The 20,837-nt window shown below is 47.3% G+C and overlaps 1 protein-coding gene across 2 annotated transcripts in view; it reads right to left on the minus strand.

Moving 5' to 3' along the window:
• MYO5B (myosin VB) overlaps positions 1-20,837 on the minus strand; it is a 389,410-nt gene that overhangs the window by 85,783 nt on the left and 282,790 nt on the right. For both annotated transcript variants that reach the window (XM_047764561.1, XM_047764553.1), the window contains exons 13-14: positions 11,726-11,848; positions 10,779-10,862 (exon numbers count right to left, since the gene is read on the minus strand). In XM_047764561.1, coding sequence (XP_047620517.1) covers positions 10,779-10,862; positions 11,726-11,848 — 207 coding nt within the window. The remainder of the gene's footprint in view (positions 1-10,778; positions 10,863-11,725; positions 11,849-20,837) is intronic.

A 20,837-nucleotide genomic window follows, 5' to 3' on the forward strand; every position in this document is an offset into this window, starting at 1 on the left:
CATCAGGAAAATGGGGATGAGAATGTACTGTTATATGGAACTGTCACAAGACTGCAAAAGATGCCCTCTCTGTGAATGTGTGCACCAGGGTGGAGGTCAGGTTGTGCACAGGGTGCAGATGGTCCAGGGAGTCCCAGTCCTCCCCACCTGTAAAACCATCCTGCCAGCATCCCTGGGGAAGTCCGTGCTGGGGACAGAATCAAGTATTATAAGGCTACCACCCCATGCCTGAGGATGCGAGGGAACACAAGGAGCATCAAGAGTCTGTTCTCAGAGTTCCCGTCGTGGCTCAGCAGAAACGAATCTGACTAGTATCAATGAGCATGCAGGTTCAAACCCTGGCTTTGCTCAGTGGGTTAAGGATCTGGCATTGCCATGAGCTGTAGTATAGGTGGCAGACGTGGCTCAGATCTGGAGTGGCTGCAGCTGTGGTGTACGCCAGTGGCTACAGCTCTGATTTGACCCTTAGCCTGGGAACACCCATATGCTGCAGGTTCAGCCTTAAAAAAAGAGACTCTGTTCTCTCACCCTGAGCCACTTCTGATCCCAACAGAAGAGAGGTTCAAGGCTAGTGCCTCAGTCCCCAGGCTCTGCTCCTTCCAATCCCCAGTAGCCTTCTTCCCTAACCCCCATTAAGACATGTGTCGCCCATCTCCTCCTGCCAATCCTGACTGCCCCAGTCATATCTACAGCCATACCACCCTGAACACACCCGATCTTGTCTGAATGCCCTAGTCTGCCTTCCAGGGGCTCCACAATCTGATCGCACTCAGCCCCTCTCAGATAACACCTTTTAAAGCAATGAAGTTGATCGCTTTGCTGTCCATAAACCACTGTGCTCATTATTCCCACCTCTACACCTCTGCTCACTGTTATTCTTTTCTCACACACCCACCCCCTCCTCCTCTGTGCTCATCCCAAGGGTCCCACATCTCTCAGGGTCCAGCCCTGTATCCTCCACAATCCTTTCACAGACCTCCCTATCCCTCATGTCTTCCTCCCCCAGGCTCAGCCAGTAGCAACAACTGGGTACCGCCCGAGGTATATGCTGGGCCTTGGGCCCTATGCTTGCTGAACCTACACCTCTTAATCTTCCCCCTGGATGGAGAAAGAGAACTGAAGAGAGGCTTAAAGGAGATAATCCATGTAAGTACAGAGAAGAGTGCCCAGCAGAGCATAAGCAGTCAGATGTGAACCAGATTCATTATTTTTATTAGGGGGTATATACCTGAAAATTCTGTGTGCACTGTGAAAGCACAGGTGCCTGATAAAAGTCCTATTTTTGAGCTGAAGTGGAAACAGACTCACAGAATTTAGATCTGGCAGAACCATAAAGATTAACACTCACCCTTGTGTGACAGGTGACGAAAGAACAGGTCAGGGAGGAGGGGATGTACAAGAACCCCGATCTAACCCCCATTCACCCAGGGGCAAGCATGGCAGGTGGGCAGCATGAGCCTGCGGGTTAGTGGCTAAGCCAGAGCTGGAACCACCAACCTAGATCCCTCTGAAGACCTTTTTTTTTTTTTTTTTTGCCTTCTCTAGGGCCGCTCCCACAGCATATGGAGGTTCCCAGGCTAGTGGTCTAATCAGAGCTGTTGCTGCTGGCCTATGCCAGAGCCACAGCAACATGGGATCCAAGCCATGTCTGCGACCTGCACCACAGCTCACGGCAACACCGGATCCTTAACCCACTGAGCGAGGCCAAGGATTGAACCCGCAACCCCATGGTTCCTAGTCAGATTCGTTAACCCCTGCACCACGACAGGAACTCCTGAAGACCTCTTTTCTAAGATGCAGCAGCTCCACTCTCTTCCAACTCCCTGCCTAATTTTCTCACCTTTTTTAATTTCATTTTTAAATTTTTTTGCACCCAGGGCATATGGAAGTTCCTAGGCAGGCTAGGGGCTGAATTGGAGCTTCAGCTGCAGGTTCACACCACAGCCATGCCAGATCCGAGCTGCATCTATGACCTATGCCTCAGCTTGGGGCACTTCTGGATCTTTAACCCCTGAGCAAGGCCAGGGATAAAACTCACATCTTCATGGATACTACACTGGGTTCTTAACCCGTTGGGCCACAGTGGGAACTCCCTCTCACCACTCCTTTCCAGCACTTTTCACTGGTCCATCTTCCTAAAATTCTCTCCTTTGAGTTGCTGTTTCCCAGCACTGGATCCTCACCACTTAACTTCTTTAACACTGGACAGTATCATTTAGGCCTGTGGCTTCAATTCTCACCTTCCGGCCCAACCCTCCAACTTGCTCTTCTTCTACCACCGTGATCCAGAATTCCAACCTCCTGCTCAAAATCCTCCTCCTCCCTCTGGGTTTCCCCCTGGAAACTCCAAATTCAAGATGGCTCAAATACCCCCCACTGCTGTCTTTAGGCTAGAGATCCTGCCATCATCCTACTTCTCATCCTCATCAACTACCAAGTTCTGCCCACAGTCAGATCTCAGCAGCTCTTTCTTCATCAACCACAATGTGGCCGCTGCGCTTCAGGCCTACCTGAGCTCTCCCCCAGTCACTGCAGTCACCTGCAAGCTCGAGTGACACCTCCAGGCACACCTTCTCACAACCACATTCTACCCCACAGCCAGTTTCCTCTAAACCCAAGGCATACCCAGGAACCCCCTGCTTACAGACCTGCCAATCCTCACGGTCTACGGCAGACAGCTACATTACACATATTGACTGAGATTGGAGGAGTGACAGGAATGGAGGGACTGGAACGGAGGACTGGAGGAGGGGACAGGGGCAGCCCAGGCATGCATGGCTCTGGTGCGAGGGAGCCAAGGCACACGTCAGAAAGGGACATATCCCTAGAGAGAGTGGCGCCCTGGAAACCTACATAGGGAAATAATTAATGTGAGGCTAAAGCCAGGTTCACTTTTTTTTTTTTTTTGGTCTTTCTAGGGCCACACCTATGGCATATGGAGGTTCCCAGGCTAGGGGTCTAATTGGAGCTGTAGTCGCCCGCCTACACCACAGCCACAGCAACGCCAGATCTGAGCCATGACTGCAATCCACACCACAGAGCAAAGCCGGATCCTTAACCCACTGAAGGAGGCCAGGAATGGAACATGGATACTAGTCAGATTCGTTTCCACTGAGCCGAGATGGGAACTCCCAGGTTCACATTGTAAAGACATTAGCGATTCAGTCTATCAAGTCTAAACAATATACAAACTGATTATATTTTTCTAATCCACATACTTTCAGAAATGAATTTCCAAGATGTTTGAGTCTTGGGTAGAAGTTACAAACTGCATGACTACATTCTGTGAGGGGTCTAATTTCCAGCAATCATTAACAGTGGCTTTTTCTGTGAAAAATCTGTCAACTTCTGAGTTCCCGTCGTGGCGCAGTGGTTAACGAATCTGACTAGGAACCATGAGGTTGAGGGTTCGGTTCCTGCCCTTGCTCAGTGGGTTAACGATCCGGTGTTGCCGTGAGCTGTGGTGTAGGTTGCAGACTCGGCTCGGATCCCGAGTTGCTGTGGCTCTGGCGTAGGCCGGTGGCTACAGCTCCGATTCAACCCCTAGCCTGGGAACCTCCATATGCCGCGGGAGCGGCCCAAGAAATAGCAACAACAACAACAACAACAACAAAAGACAAAAAAAAAAAATATGTCAACTTCTAAGGTTGGGGCATGCATCAAAACCATACAAGGAACTCTGAAATCAGATTCATAAATAAGAGTATTTTAAAATGTAAGCCCCTTTCCCTCACTTCAATCATAAAAGCTATGTATTTTATCTGTTTGATACATTAAAGGATTTATAACTTAAGAACAAAAAATGAAAACTTCTGTTCAAGGCAGATTTTAATCTATGCTTGGCATTGATATAATTTGGGAACAAACACGACTAAGGTTTAGCCTGGAAAATTTGAGAATTTCTTTTTTTTTGGTCTTTTGTCTTTTTTTTTTTTTTTTTAGGGCCACACCTGCGGCATATGGAGGTTCCCAGGCTAGGGGTCCAATTGGAGCTATAGCTGCTGGCCTATGCCACAGCCACACAGGGTCCGAGCCGCATCTGCGACCTACACCACAGCTCATGGCAACGCTGGATCCTTAACCCACTGAGTGAGGCCAGGGATCGCACGCGCGTCCTCATGGATGCTAGTCGGGTTTGTTAACCACTGAGCCACAACGAGAACTCCGAGAATTTCTGTTTTTTTCCTGGATGTGATACAGTTTATATTTTAAATTTTTAAATTATAGTTGATTTACAATGTTTCTTCAATTTCTGTTGTATAGTGAAATGACCCAGTCATACACAGTTTCCTGTGCTGTACAGTAGGACCCCACTGCCCATCCATTCCAAATGTAACAGTTTGCACTCACCAACTTCAAACTCCCCATCTATCCCACTCCTACCCTGCTCCCCTCAGCAACCCCAAGTCTGCTCTCCATGGCTATGATCTATTTGATTTGTAGGTAGGACCATTTTTGTCACTTCAGAATCAACATATAAATGATATCATATGGTATTTGTCTTTCTCTTTCTGACTTACCTCACTTAGTATGAGAATCTCTAGTTGCATTCACATTGCTGCAAATGGCATTATTTTTGTCCTTTCTTAGGCTGAGTAATATTCCTCTCTCTCTCTCTCTCTCTCTCTCTCTCTCTCTCTCTCTCTGTGTGTGTGTGTGTGTGTACCACATTTTATTTTAAGCACTTTGCTTTAACTGTAGGTCCCTGCTATTGAGACTGCATGTAGGAGAGGTAGGGTCTCTTGGATGGAGAGGGAAATGGGTTTGTTGGGATATCAGTTCTAGCAAGGAGGGGCAGGCTTTACATGCTATTCAGAATTTGTATTATAAGCTCAGTGAACACCTCGTTTGACCACAGGACTGAACCAAGACCAAGAGGTCCCATATTCAACCTTGGGCTGTAGGCCAGGCAAGAAATGTTGATTACTGCACCATCCCACCCCCACCCCAACCACCAGGACAAGGGGACTGGGCCAGACAGGAACCTCCTTGTCCCAGGAGTGTTCCAGTTGTAAACAAATCCAAGGTCTCAAGGGAAAGTAGTTACCAAGCTCTTGTTTGACAAAGGATTCACACAAAAGAACACATTTCAGAGAGAAAGTCGTTCTTTCTTTAATTGACTAACTCCAGTTCTGCTTTCAGAGCTGCTGGAAAGTCTATTTACTGGTAACAGAAGCACTACAGTTCATCTTAGGGCAGCCCTAGGAGAGAGGATCCACCTGGCCTTTCTAAAAATTTGCTTCCTTGAGTCTTGAAAACACTTAGATAAAAGCTTCAAACAAACCAAGCACTTCCCTCATACTGTTTGTCACTTATTTCAAAGTGTCCGTAGGCACTGGCTTTGGTATTCGCTGCTATTCAAGTCTATATATAGATTTTAAAAGCCTGAGGCAGATCTATTTGAAAAAGGATTAAAAGAAGGAGGAAAACACGTTCTCTAGACCAATTGACAGTTTAAGAAAAATGTCAACTATGACTATATACATAGTTGTGACCTTAGAAATTATGCCTATTCACTGTTTATATGAACATAAAATATCAATTTCCTCAAAAGAGATGCATGAAACTAAAATAAGACACACTATAATAACCATTTGATTGGAATTGCTTGCCTAGAATCTTATCTTTAAAAGCTCTGGCTGTAAAAATCATAAAAAAATGACTTTTCTTTTCATCAATTCTTTTATATGATAAATGCTACCCTCTGGGGTGGTGGTGGGGAAATCTCAAACATTCAAGAAAGATTTGGAGGAAAAGTCTCAGGATATCACTCTTTGCAAAGAAGGAAAGAGGAACTTTCTACATGGCAGAGAATGAATGTATTGTTTTAGTGATTAAAGTTCCCCCTTACATAGTTACCTATTTACTCTAAATATTGGTTGGAAGCTTTTTTAACTTTCAGTACAAACTGATTTTTAAACAGGAAGCACGCCAAAAACACTTAAAAGCAAATGTTATATATAATACGTTGACTCAAAAGCTATGTATTTTTTAAAGCAAATGTATTTGCTCAAAATGAAATGTGCGTATACCCTGTAAGGAACGAAGCAGTATGGAAAGCAATGGACATACACTGCGAAACGCCACGCCTGACTGGGAACATGGCCCTGTGTAGCCCTCACTGCCCTTGCTGCCCAGCACCTGCTGGCATAAACTCTGGATCCACTGCTCATTGCTCTGACCTACACTCAGTAGAATAGGAAATAATCTCCAGAGGAAAAAATTCTTTTGAAAATTTATTTTCAAGATACATAAATTACTTTTTAAAAAATTTAATTATAGTTGATTTACAACATTGTGCCAATGTCTGCTGTACAGCAAAGTGACCCAGCCATACCTATATATACATTCCCTTTCTTACAGATAAATGATTGCTTTTTTTTTTCTTTTTTTGCTTTTTAGGGCCACACCCTGGCGGGGGGTTGAATTGGAGCCATAACTGCCAGCCACAGCCACAGCCACAGCCACGCAGGATCTGAGCCACGCCTGCGACCTACACCACAGCTCATGGCAACGCTGGATCCTTAACCCACTGAGGAAGGCCAGGGATAGAACCTGCATCCTCACCGATGCTAGACAGGTTTGTTACTGCTGAGCCACAACGGGAACTCCCAAATGATTGCTTTTTACAATAAATGCTAAGAAGGAAAACCCTCCATCTTTAGTATCTAAAACAAATCAGTCTGTTAACCCGAAGCCATGTTTTAAAGAGGCATTTCTTTACTTACATCTATTTATAGCTCTCTGATAACTGAGAAAACAATTAGCTACATTATCACCTCTTAGGCAGTATAACTGGCTTTACTGATTACATTCTCACTAACACAGTTTTATTTCACTGTTCTTAGTGGGAGTACCTTCAAACATCTTTTTAGCTGAGAGTGTACCTGGTAATCTTCCATCCCATCTTGCTTACTTACTCATGATGATTTGTTAATTTCTTATCTGGATGCCACACACAGGAAAAAAGCTAATAGGTCTCTTCCCAAATAAGGATACTTCAGTCAAACTATGAATTTACATATAGGATGTAGGATTTAGCTAGGCTTAGTGAGAAGAAAACTAGTAAAAAATTGGGCATTAACTTGATATCATAGCACCTTATATCTTTCCAGGTCTTTATTTTTCTCTCTGCTTTTAAGTGTATCTTAGAAACAGAAAACTTGTGAGACTGCTGTGAAAAAAAAATTTAACAATAGAGGCTCAGTACCCTATGAGCTTTAAAAATGCCACAACTGACAGATGTTGCCAGGCATGCCCATCTGTCCAAATGATTTAAAGCACATTTCCAATTGCTCTGATTTGTAGCTGCCGTCTGTGTAGATTTCATCTGTAGGTTGAGAGTGACCTACTGTCGATCTTTGCTTTCCATCTTCTGGGATGTCTGAAATGGGCTGGAACCAGTCCAGCGTGGAGAGTTCTCAGCCCTCCTCCCCCAAGGGTCTGGTAGACCCAGAAGCCCCTCTGGGTTTATCTCTGAGTTAAGCCCTGAGGGTTTTCTGGCATGGGGGCAGCAGTGTTTGGCAACAAGGTCATCGGTTCTTTAGAAATGTTAGCTAGTGAAAGGGAAGGCTAGAGTTGTGGCAGGTGGGCAGGGAAGAGGAGGGAATCGGTATCTTTTGAAAGCAGATCACAGACCAATTTAGCGATACCTATACTCTTTTGAAGTGCACACTCTTTGAACCATCAATTCCACTTTTAAAAATTTACTGACAGACAGAACTATACAAGTACGCCAAAATATATATGTAAAGGACATTCCTTGCAGTATTATTTGAATTAGCAAAATACCAACAGTCATTTAAAAATAGAAAAGAAGTAGCTATGCACTCATATGGAAAGATGGCCAAGATAGAATGGCACGTGAAAAATTAGAGAGGACTATGTATAACGCGATTCATTTCAACCTTAAAAAGATGTACCAGTGCAGCTGTATAATCAAAATGAAAATTCATGAAAAGGTAGGTCAGGCACAGGAGAGAACATTTTTATTTTATATATTTCTATATGACTGGAATATTTTTGAGCTTTTATTTCATTTCTAATAAAAATCCAGTACCCCCCAATCTAAAATGATACCCTTATTTAGAAAAGAGCTAACACAATAGGCCTGAGACTGCCATCCTTAGAAAGGATGCTTACACGGTTGACACATGGCTGGTTTTCAGCAGCCCCTGGTAAGAGTGGTTCACTGTGCCCAAACTGTTTATGCAAATAATATGGTTTATGCTGAGCACCTACTTTCCTGCTGGGAGTCTGGAATTCTGGGATGTGCCAGGCAAAGCGTGCCCACATCACTGACTTCCAGTAGGGACCCCTGAATGCCCAGACTCTGCTCTGGTAGATGTGCTATCACCACAACTCACTTCTGTGGGAATTAAGCATATTCAGTGCCACTCCCTCGGGAGAGGACTCCGGAAGCTTGAGCCCGTTTTCCCCTGGATTTCACCCCATGCACCTGTTCCCTTTGCTGATTTGCTTCGTATCCTTTTGCTGTCAGAAATCACAGCCATGAGCTCAACTCTAGGCTGAGTTCTGTGAGTCTTCCTAGCAAATGGTTCAATTTGGAGCCATCCTGGGGGCCCCCAGCACATTCCTATTATACTTTCCCATAGCATCTTCTTCTTAACCATAGCATTACCAAAATTTACAATTAAACCATGTATCTTTTCACTAGACTCAGTTCCATAAGGTTAACACATGTATTGTAACTACTACATACCATACAAATACTCAAAAGTTTGTTAAATAAGAATAAGGAAAAAAAATCTCAGTGACTAAAAAAAGATGACCCACTAGAGAGGGATTCCTGTTTAGATTCTGGGACACCTGAGAGACAGTCAAATTAAGACAAAAATCAATGGCAAAACCAAACTCTGTGTTTAATGGAAAGTGCCTGACTCCCCTGGTCCCTCATGTGCACTTACCTGAAAGGAGAAACTTGTAACAAGATGGTAAAGTTTCTCTGCCCCCTAAGGCCACTGTCACATTAATAGGAGGTCATAGACCTCTAACTTCTAAGACACACACTATGAGGAAACGTGCTCCTTGGAGCTCAAACTATCCCCTTCTACCCTCTCCCTGTGGCTGTGGCTCCTCTCCCATCACCCGCCACCCTCACACAGGATGGAAAAGTCATGTTAAGCACCGTGGACTGGAGAGCTAGACACCTGGCAGGCCGAGGGCTTAATCTTGTGTTGAACTTCACAATGACAGGTGCATCTACCCAAAGCAAATCTGTCTCAGTGATGGCCAATTCCCTGATGTTCCAGATATCAGGAGGTGACACTGGGCCTGGGTCCAGCACCTACATGCTGGACTCCAATCCTCCCTAAACCCCTCTCCTCGGGGCCACATGATTTAATGGGGTTTACTTGTATTTAGTTGTCTGGGTCCATTTTGCTGGGTGTATTTTCTCTGTTCCATCATCTCACCCTGTTGCATTCATCTCAAGCTTATCACAAAGAGAAATTAATCTGCCATTTCTAGTGTTATCAGGCCTCTGCAGGGACTTCAGTGTCATGCGGTCTGGGAGAAAGCCTCCTAAATCCTGGAGAGTCCTTTCCCGGGTTTCCTCTGAAGGGCTGAAGCCAGCGATGCCATCTACATCAGTGCATGGGAGGTGGCTTTCCGGAACAGCGGGCCTCATGCTCCCACTGCCCACGCCTCCTTGCTTTTCAGTCCCCATAAGCTTGTTTACCTACCCACTCCAGCCTAGCAGAATGTAAAGCCTTAGAGGGTAGAATCTGTCTTATTCACCTTTGTACGAGGTGTGTTTAAAGCAGTGCCTCACAAGGTAAGTGCTTAATAAATTATCTGTTCAGGTGAATCAGTGCCTTGTTCCCTGTCTGTAGAATTCTAGGATACAATATTTGCTACCTTTCCATTATGCTCATGAGAAGGAAGGAACTGAAATTCTGGAGATAATAGAAAGTAACATTCCAGGGAGTTCTTACTGTGGCACAATGAGATCGGCATTGTCTCTGCAGCACCAAGATGCAGGTTCGATCCTGGCAGCACAGTGGGCTAAAGGATCCAGCACTGCCACAGCTACAGTGTAGGTCAAAACTGTGGTTCTGATCTGATCCCTGGCCCAAGAAGTCCATATGCCGAGGGATGGCCAAAAACGAAGAAAAGCAAAACAAGAATTCGACTGTAGTGACATGGGTAGCTGTGGAGGTGCAATGGGTTAAACAATTTGGTGTTGCTGCAGCTGTGGCATAGGTCACAGCTGTGGCTCGGATTCAATCCCTGGTCCCAGAACTTCCACATGCTGTGGATGCACCCATTAAAAATAAAATAAATAAAATAAAAAATAAAGTAGTATTCCCAAACTGTAGGTTTAAGGGTCCCTTGCATCCTACTACTCCATCTAAGTTTTTGGTTGTTCCACAGACTCCTAAGCAGTAATTAAATGCTCTGATATTGGGATTTCAAGGGGCTTAAGTACCTTTACATCTGCATGTAGGAGATGAAGGACAAGAGATTCAACAGACGCCAGCAGTGCTTTCACTGTTAAACCCGCCACTGTCCCTTCTGATCTTCATAGCTCTTGACCCCCACCCCCAAGTCTTTCCATTAGCTGGCATCTTTCCCAGTCACCTCTGCCATCCCTTGCTCTCTTCCCTCCATCATGCCATCCTCCACTTCTCAGTATGAAATAACCTGGAAACCCTTCACGTCCCCCAGCCCACAGCTCTGTATTCCTCACTGCAGAGCAGGGCTGGCACCAACCATACCCTGCCTGGTCTGGCCCTGGACACCCTGCCGCTCTTTACCTTGCTGGCCTTCAGGATGTTGATCTGCTCTTCGTACACCGTGTCTCTGTTTTTCTCCAGAAAACCATCTGAAAGGTACTCCACCTGGGGCCATGGCAAGAAAGAGAAACAATAGTCAGTGCTCCTGGCCCACCAGGGACCCTCAGCAGCTTCTTAGGTAGTTTCATCTCATCTACCAAGTGGTTTCTGAAAAGAGTGAGTACATGGAAAAACCACAGATGTTTTCATTTAAAGTGCAAAACCAGAGTTACTGTTGTGGCTCAGCAGTAACGAACCTGACTAGGATCCATGAGGATGCAGGTTCGATCCCTGGCCTCGCTCAGTGGATTAAGGATCCGGCATTGCCTTGAACTGTGGTGTAGGTTGTAGACACGGCTCGGATCCCATGTTGCTGTGGCTGTGGCGTAGGATGGCAGCTGCTGCTACAATTCGACCCCTAACCTGGGAACCTCCATATGCCACAGGTGTGGCCCCTAAAAAAAAAAATTAAGAAAACCCAAGACAGCCGGGATCAGGATTTACAGAGTGGGGGTTGAGTTCATTTTGTGGAAACCCATATTGTTTTAAAAAGGAATTCCTTTTTAAATAATCTTCATAATAGAGGGCCTCCTTTGGGTGCTCTAAATGCAGCCTGTCAGTTGCACCCCAGATCTACTGATTTAGAGCTTACCTTTTAGCACATGTGATCACAAGTGACCTGCACACACATGAAAATTTGAAAAGCACGGAGCTAGCATACACAGAACACAAAGCCATGCAGAGAAATTCTTACTCCAGCTGCTGGGAAAGAAGCCACCTGAAGAAGAGCCACTCTTTCCTTTCCTTGCTCAGGCTCCCACCTAAGAGACTTCAGACAACTTGAATTCAAAGGTCAGTTCCCTCTACGCTGGGAACTTTGAGTCTGCCCAGGGCAGGGCTGAGGGAGAGCAGAGCGCACAGAGACCCACCTTATCTGCAAAGTGGACGACGATGAAGGCCGTGTTGGACATGCGGGGTTTCTGGAAGTGCTGGCTGCCTGAGTGTCGGTCATAGAGCTTCTGAGCCCAGTTCTGGTCAGTTCCTTTGGGGACCTGTGGATCCATAAAACCAAGTGCTTTGTGAAGAGGAAGAACAAGTTGAGGCACAGTGATGGGGTCTGCCAGTGAGCTGCCCTCATGAAGCTCAATTCAGTGCTCAGACCTGGACCCTAACTGGACAGGGAAAGCAGACTCAACCATGGACACTTAGGATCCCACGTGGCATGTTCTCGACATGCCCTGAGCCTCAGAGAACATGCTGGCTGGCAAACGCTGGAAGATCTGGGAGAGAATGACGGTGGAGGCCAAAGTCACAGCAGCAGAGTTGCAACCCATGGGACAAATCTGAAGATGCTTCTTCCTTCTGGGTGGGGACAGTGACTTCAGTGTCCTGAACCCATGATATCCACCTACAGTGCTGAGCTCCTGCTCACTCAGGCCAGCTCCCGAAGCAGGAAAGCCCACTCTCTTGCCAAGCTCACCTACATACCAGTGTCCCGGCAGGGCTCAGATCTGTCCTTTTCTCAGGAGCCTTTCCTGACTGCTTGTGATCCCACCCCAACTTAGTTCTTATACACTGTCTAATACTGTTCATCATTTGGTTTTTGTGTATTGTCTTGTCGCTATAAACTGAGTAAACGTGTTGGGTTCAAGAAATATGCCTGTTTTTTTCCTGTCCCTCAAAGAACTTAAAATTGGGTTTCAGCCATGCACTGGGTACTAAGTACCTAGCGACTGTGCTACATGGTACTCATCTCTGCCTCCCCAAAATGTAAATTTAGAGACTTCACTCCCTTAAGAATTCTGAAGGGCAGCCTCTTTCAATATCTTTAGAGACGGCTTCAGAAATGAAAAAGCTTCATTTTGCTTTGTTGAACATACCACAGAGTCACTGCAACCACCACTCCAATGATCAATGCTGACAGCGCCTCTTCTGATGGGAAGGTGCTCTCCCCGTCCCTCTTCATCCTTAAGCACTGCTGCACACACCCTTCCTGAGCTATGGGCCACTAACTGACTTGCCCTTTCATTAGTTTAGATTATACATTTGGATCAGACAGGGTTGAATGTGACCCTGGCACTCACCGTTTTAAAAGGGCTTTGTTTAGTAAGTTAATACAATCCATGCCACGTGGAAAATGCTCACACACTTGAGAACAAATTTCTCAAATACTTTGTAAGCAAACAGATTTTTCTCAACATTCGGCTTGGTGTAACTATGAATATCCAGGGCTGAGCGCCACAGGATTTTCAAGAAAATGCTTTCTTGAAGGAGGAGATTAATGGTGTTGGGCAGACAAAATCTATTTAATTCAGCATTTTAACATATATTCTGCTTTATCTTTGTCTCCAAGCATCCTGTGTTTAGAAATACCAGGTATGAGGGAAGCAAGAGGCCAGCCTGGCTGAGCCATCAGGAGGCGAGGCTGAACAGGAACACACTGGACCAGGACTGGAAGAACTGGGGCAGACATGACAGGAAGGGCAGGATGTGAGGGGAAGGCCCGCCTGGGTCACCGGTTCTATTTGCCAGTATCAAATCATCTTCTCCCGACGATGAAATTGGACATCTGGTAGCAGACTCCATAATCCCATATGGTCTCTAAATCAGATGCGAATGAGGCAATGGGCAAGGGAGGCCAAGAATCAAGGTCATGTGTATCCAAATTTCTTGACAAGGGTCAGTCTCTCTTCTCACCCCCACCCTCAACTCAAAGTAAAGGCCAGCAGGAATTCATAACAACTAAGACTCTTGGATAATACTAAAAGCAAATGCCCAAAGAACTAACTGCCAGGTAGTTTTCCATGCAGTTTAGATATGTTAACTCATTTAATCCTTGCAGTAATCCTACAAACTAGATACTATGTTTACACATTTTACAGATGGAGACACTGAGACAGAGAGGTTAGGTAACTCGCTCAAGGTCACACAGCTGGGAAGTAGCAGAGCTGAGGCTCAAACCAGGACAGGCTGGCCCTGGAGCTTGTCCTCATTGCTATTATGTTTTCCTGCCTGATAACTGAGTTTTAAAGGTCCATTAAGGGCAGGGTTAGGTGGAAAATGCCTACTGTCAAAAGTCTTTCCATAAAAGATTTAAAATGGGCACAGGAGGGAGTTCCCATCGTGGCTCAGTGGTAATGAATCCAACTAGAAGCCATGAAGATGCGGGTTCAATCCCTGGCTTAACCCAGTTGGGTTAAGGATCCAGTGTAGCCATGAGCTGTGTCAGAGGTCACAGATGTGGCTTGGATCTGGCATTGCTGTGGCTGTGGTGAAGTGCCGTGGCTGTGTCTTCACTTCAACCCCTAGGCTAGGAACTTCCATATGCCATAGGCATTGCCCTAAAAAGAAAAAACAACAATTAAAAAATAAAACAGGCATAGGAGATAGAAAGCAAACCTTGATTTTGATAAAATTCAGACTATGGTTATCAGTACCTCTGGAATATGCAGTGAATCAAACTCTTTAAAAAAGAATCTGCAAGTGACTTCATGCAAGCTTCCTTATTCTCTTCTCTAAAGGCCCTGAACCAGGAGCCTGGACCCCAGCTCTGTCCTCATCCAAATGGATACTGACTCTGACCTGCTATGCTGGCCACTGGTTACCATAAAAAGTAAACACTCCCATCTATATGAAATGTCCCAAAGAGGCAAATCCACATAGCTAGCAAGTAGATTAGTGGCTGTCTAGGGCTGTGGGGGAACAGAAAGTGACTGCTAATGAGTTTCTTTATGTGATGATGAAAATGCCCTAAAATTGACTGTAGTGATGGTTGCACAATTCTGAATATATTGAGAAAACTGAACTGGATATTTTAAATAGGTGAGTTACATGGTTCATTAATCATATCTTAACAAAGCTGTTAAAATACATTAAACATAATTTTACTCGTTGTGATTGAAATAAAATAGAAAAAAATAGGGTGGAGGGAATGACGGTCCTTGGGTTTGCTAAGCTCCTTGTCCCTAGTAGGACATCTTTTCACCAAGGTGCTCTTGGAACCTTGGAAGGAAATTGTATGCTCCCCTGCAGATGTGTGGCTGGCATCACTGGCCAGGGACACCATCTGGGGCCAAATGGTTGACAAGCACTGGTAGGTGAGGACCCCAGGGCCAGTTATACCATCTCTGCTTCTTGTCCCCATCTTCCTGAACCAGCACGGCAGCTTCCCCAGTCACTCACTTGCTATCTCACACCATCCCACACCTCCATGGACTCCCAGATGCCCCCCACCACTGCTGACCTCTCAAATGACCTCATCAATCCCAAATCCTCCTTGCTATCACAGGAGGACAGCTGGGCCTCCAGGACTCTGCTGTCCTGACAGCTCCAGGTAGAGGTGGCTCAGCCAGCTCCCTCCAAGGCCAGGGAAACTCACAAGCCATCTCCTCACAAAACACCCCCCTGTGTGCTCATCACAACACTGATTCTAGACCAACCCAACAACCTGTCCTGTCCCTTTCCACACCCGGGTGGCGGGCCAAGATCACACATCAACTCCTCTTCCCTTAATCGACTCCTGCTGATAAGTTTGTATAATTTATTACTACCAAAAAATAAAATCAAATTTCACAGTGAGCATCACTGCTCTGGATTAAGACATGGTGCCCAGATCGAAGGAGAGGAGGTGACCTCCACAATTCCTCTATCTCAATTTATGGTCTTTGACCTCAGTAAACAAACCTACAACTATTTCTCCCCCCTGTTTGGAGGACAGCAGTCCCTTCTTCTGATCTCAGGTTTTAACTCTGCCACCTCTCAGTGGACGCCTCATTTTCCCCCTTATAGGGAAACCTCAAATTCCTGCTCCGAGTCCAGAAACCACCTGCAACCAAGGCCACCCTACCCCCTCCCGCCCATCTCACAGAGGTGAGCACCTCTCCTCCCAGCCGGAATGCTGTGGATGCAGCGCTGCCTCCCAGGGACCAGGGTCCACCAATCTCCCCTCCTCCTGAATCCTCTGCCTTTCTTCTCCCTCACATACTCCTTTTCTTCCTTCTTCCCTCCTCCCTGCCTTCCTGCCTCCCTCCCTGCCTCCTTGCCTCCCTCCATTTCTTCCTTCCATCCTTATTTTTTTTTTTTTCCTTTTAGGGCCACACCCACGGCATATGGAAGTTCACAGGGGTTGAATCGGAGCTACAGCTGCCGGTCTACACCACAGCCACAGTAACACCAGATCCAAGCCACATCGTTGACCTATGCCGTGGTAATGCCGGATCCTTAACCCACTGAGTGAGGCCAGGGGTCAAACCCGCATCCTCATGGATACTAGTCATGTTCTTAACCCACTGAGCCACAACAGGAACTTCATACCTCCTACTTCCACATCCAAACCTCCAGAAAGGAATCCAAACTTGTTGTCTCCACTACCTCACCCCATCTTCTCCTCAAGCTACTGAGATCAGGTTTCTCCCTGATGACTCCCTTTAGACCACTCTAACAATATGCTGTCAGATGCAGGGGCCTCTGAGACCCTCACACAGCTGCCTCCTTCCTCACTGCCTGCTCAGCCCTGAAGCCCTCAGCATCTTTTTCTGGCTGGACAACCTCAACGTTGCCAGTGCCCTGAATACTCCAGTCTCTGTCTCCAATTTACCTTTCATGCAGCTGCCAGGGAGATGTGTCAAAAAGTGAGTGACACCTGATGACATCTCTCCCCTGCTTCATACCCTTCTGTCCCCAGAGCCTTCACTGTCAAGTTCAAACCCTTTCCCTGGCTGGTGAGGTGGAGCCTCCTATTCTCAGGGGTTCCTGCATCCCTGCCCCCTCACCTGCCACCACCAAGGGCTCTGGACAAATCAGACCATTTCAAGTTCTATGAACATGGCATTCCCTTCGCCCAGAACCCCATTGTCCTCCTCCGACCCCTGCCTGCACATCACCTCCCCCCGACCCTCTCTTCTCAGTCTCCTTCTCCCTGTTTCCAGTTCCCTGTCATCACAAGAGATGATCTCAGAGCTTGTCCAACCCCCTCAGAGGTGGGACGAAGGGCTGGGGGACAGCTGGTCATGAGGGAACTTGGGGTCTGTGGAGTGGAGGAATGTGGGAAAACCACTTCCCCTCCCCCACCACAGGCTTCACATCTGCTCACAAACAGTAGCTCTGGGACTACATCTTAAGAAACCACAGCCCTGGGTCTAAACCCAGAGTGAACTCTCACGAAAGAAGGCTGGGCCCAGGTAAGGGAGCAGGAGGAGGTTCAGCTCCCCACCATCTGCAGCCTCAACAAGAAGACATTAATTAGGAAGGTCCCACATGGTCAGCTCCTCAGGCTGGATCCGCGAAGCAAGAGAACCCTTGTCAACAGGGCAGAGCTCGCCTCTGACTCAGGCCTGCCTCTGTGGGTCCCTAACGCCATCTCCCCAACCTGAGGCAGTGTCTCTTCACTCATGAGAACTGCTTTCTGGGGTCAAGGGATCATTTTCACAAAATTCCTACCAAAATGCAAACATATTGCTTATGAGGAAACATGCACTGACCTCTCAGATCCTATCAGTCCTAACTACTTTGTTCCTACAGGAGGGAGGGACTGCAGACTGGGACACTGGAGAGCAGGGAACAGGGGGTGTGCATATGGTGCAGACACGCTCATGACCGCAGCCCACACAGTGGCCTGAGCCTCAGCGCTGGGGAGGACAGCAGCCTGTAAACAGACATTTCCAACCAGCAAACACCCTCTCATCTGTCCCCTGGTCACTGACAGCAGCTGTGCTTTGTGGCTCTGAGTCTGACCATACATCCAGGACTGCATGGAAGCTTTGCCACGTGGAGGAATCTGGATCAGGTTACTATTCTGATCCCCATGTCCCATCTCTGCTGCAGCTTCAGGCTCCATCACAGGCTGGTCCACGGCCACCCCGTGTCCACATTCTCATTTAAATCTTAGCCTGCCTGACACTGGGTGTCTTCTCCAGGAAAAGTGATTTTCCCAATGGCTGCTTTTTACCATGAGTCTAATCCTACATTTGGCTTTGTGTCCTGTCACATGGGGGTCACAGAACCCAGTTCTTCACAGTGTGATTTCCTGATTCTTTCTCATCCGGCAGAGGAACAGAGTGCGGCAAGGACTGGAGTCTGAGGCAGTTCCACATCCAACAGGATGGCTCCCGAGAGATGCCAAGCTGCCTGGTTGTCCACAGGAACAACTCCATGGGAATCCCTAACCTGAATAGCTCAGAGCCAGGGGTGCTTCCAGAAGGGTGTGACAGGCCACCCTATCTCTCAAAGTCAGATTGATTACAGTCTACTCTCCATAGAGTAAATGGCACCCCTTTTTCAGTTCACAGTTTCATGACTTTGACAAAAGCAATAACTGCTGGTTTAAATCCATCTGTTATTAGAAGCTGCATCAGAGCACACTAAATGATTCTGAATTCCCTGAGCAATGGAATCTGGTAGAAAATGGTTTCCGCAGTGGGGAGTTTTACATTAATCCTGTATTTGATATTCATCTTGCCTCCCCTGTTACACCCATGAACTTGGCCACCAGTGAGTCTGAATGTGTTCCAGGCACAGTACTACCCCCTATCTATCTGGACACTCCACCAGCTTGGTGAGCAAGAAACCCAGGCTCATCCTCAGACCTTCGCTCTAAGGAGCCTCGGGGATGAGAAAGCAAGGATCTAAGAGAAGCTTGGTAGCCGTGCGCAGCTCAGCAGTCTTTCTGACTTGGTGTGCCCTGCCCTCAATGTCACTCTGCTGCCCTTGGGCCCTGGTTCTTGCCCACAGCCCTCTGCGGGCCCCCTCCCCCTCACTCAGGCCAAGCTCCTCCCTCTTCACCCTTCACTGGCAGCAGGGAGAACCCTGTCTACTTTCCCAAGGGCTTTTCCCTCAAAACGAGACATACATTAGGTGCAAAATACATTCTGGGTGTCTGCCAGGAGTCTGCATTGGATAGAATCTTAAACTTAAATCTCTTAATTTTACAAATCTGACTCAAGGCGAAGGCTCTACATAGCATAAGGCAGAGACCATCCATGTAGACACCACTGGATTTTATTTCCCTTTAGCTTCTCGACAGTAAAATAGGCAGTGTGCTTGGTGGGAAGACTGATAACAGGAAGGCCTGGGGATCCCTGCTGCACCAGGAATATTCACGCTGCAGAGTCTAGGGACTCGGGGAGGTTACTTTCAAAACAGCTGAGTGTTTGCACCTTGGGCTTCCCTGCGACCATTGCCCATTCTTCCTCCGCCCTGCTAAATGAGAGCTCTCCCACTACTCCTGCAACCACTTGCCCCCCAGCCCCATGATACTCTAGTCCTCCCAACCCCTACCCAGTGGCTTGGGCCCCCAGCTCTGGACAGCAGTCTCAGGTCTCTGCACTGTGCACTGGCACCAGTGTTCTGCTGTGACTTGACATTCCTGGGACATGTTCCCTTGGGTAGTGGCACCTCCAAGAACCTAGAACTATGAGCCAAAACAAACCCACGCATGGCCCTGGCTTGCCTGACATAGGCAGGATAAATCAGCGAAAACCAATACACAGCTGCTGAATTCACAGAACCAACCACCCTGAGGCACTGAGGTGTTCCTTTGAGAGGCAAGAGGAGAGGCCAGGACCCCTCCCAGGGCGGAGGACACTTCCATCATAGAACTGGCAGAGCAGTGCAGGACAAGCCACCTCCCCTATGTGCTCCTCAGAGCCCTGAACAACCTTGGCCTTCACCACTGGGTAGGGGAGTGAAGAGCTGGAACCCTCCTGGAGCCAGGGCCTGGGGGCTATGCTGGCTCCACAGCCAAGGGCCAGGGTGGACCAAGGACACTCCGCTGCCTCTGGGATGGGGGTGTGGAGCTGGAGGAGGTCACCCAGGGGGTCATGAGAGCTGGGGGAGGGGGAACATGTTCCAACTGAGCATGTTGTTGGCAGAAGGGAGTTTTTGGCAATGGACACAGAGCCAAGAACAGGAGTGAGTGGTAAACACCAGGAGGGGAGGCTGGAGGGCCTGTGATGTGGCTTCTGTCATTTTGTCAGTGTCGCTTGAGGCAGGGACGACTGTCCCATCACCTTTACCACAACCTCACAGGTGCAGCGAGCCAAGGCACACACCTGCCACACTGAGGAATCCCCCTTCCCCTATCTGACTCCAGATGAAGGCCTCGGCTCTGAAAACGTCAGATAAAAATGTGCTGTGGATTTCAGTGTATTTTCACTCTGCCTTCCCACTTTAGTAATAATTGGTTTTCATTTACAAAGGCAATAAAACTTGGAGAGTCCTTCTGGAAAGCAAAACACCTGCTCCTCCCAAACCATCAGGTCACAAGCCATCCTGTATAGGCAAGATGGGGGAGACCAGAAAGGAAAAGCAACTGGGCTCTTCCCTTTCAATACCAAGAATACCAGTTTCTACACCACCGGATTAGAGTTTTCACCACTGGGTTAGGGTTTCCATCACTTACCTCAAAAACCACCAAACCAGAAGTTCTGAAGATCATCAGACCCAACCTCCACCAATTAATTCATTGGGCAGAAAACCAAAGGCCACAGTAATTAAATGACTGATACAACCCAGCTCCTCCATCCCCTATTCCCAAAGCTGCCTGGTTCTCTCCACGCTGGCAACTCAGGGCTCTTCTTTCATATCAGGTAGAGGCCATGATAAGCTACATGGGGGAAATCTATGGATCCCGCCTGCTACCAAGCCATGTAGCTGTTATTGCTCACAAGCCATCTGACATGGTAAAGATGGCCCCTCTCTTTCTGGGATGCCTGCCTAGGGTCCTTCTCTCAGCATCCAGGAGATCTGGGGTACCAAATCCATACCACCATCCCATCATGCCAATCCATAATACTCAATCTCTGCCAAAGGAGGCACACGTTCACCAATGTAGCAATCCCTGCCAGTCATGCTCAGGAGGTTACCTTCCAGTACTTTCTAGTATGCAGAACAGACACCAATGCTTCTCCAACACACCAGACTGGCTAATCACAGATGTAGTTCCAGCCTTGGGATCTCAAATGTTCCCTTGGACCACACAGTTGTCCTCTGGCCCACACCCCACGCCTAGAGCTGAACTAACGCCATGCAGCAGCAGCAGCTTTA

This window comes from Phacochoerus africanus, chromosome 2 (assembly GCF_016906955.1).
Source record: "Phacochoerus africanus isolate WHEZ1 chromosome 2, ROS_Pafr_v1, whole genome shotgun sequence".
Taxonomy (NCBI): Eukaryota; Metazoa; Chordata; class Mammalia; order Artiodactyla; family Suidae; genus Phacochoerus; species Phacochoerus africanus.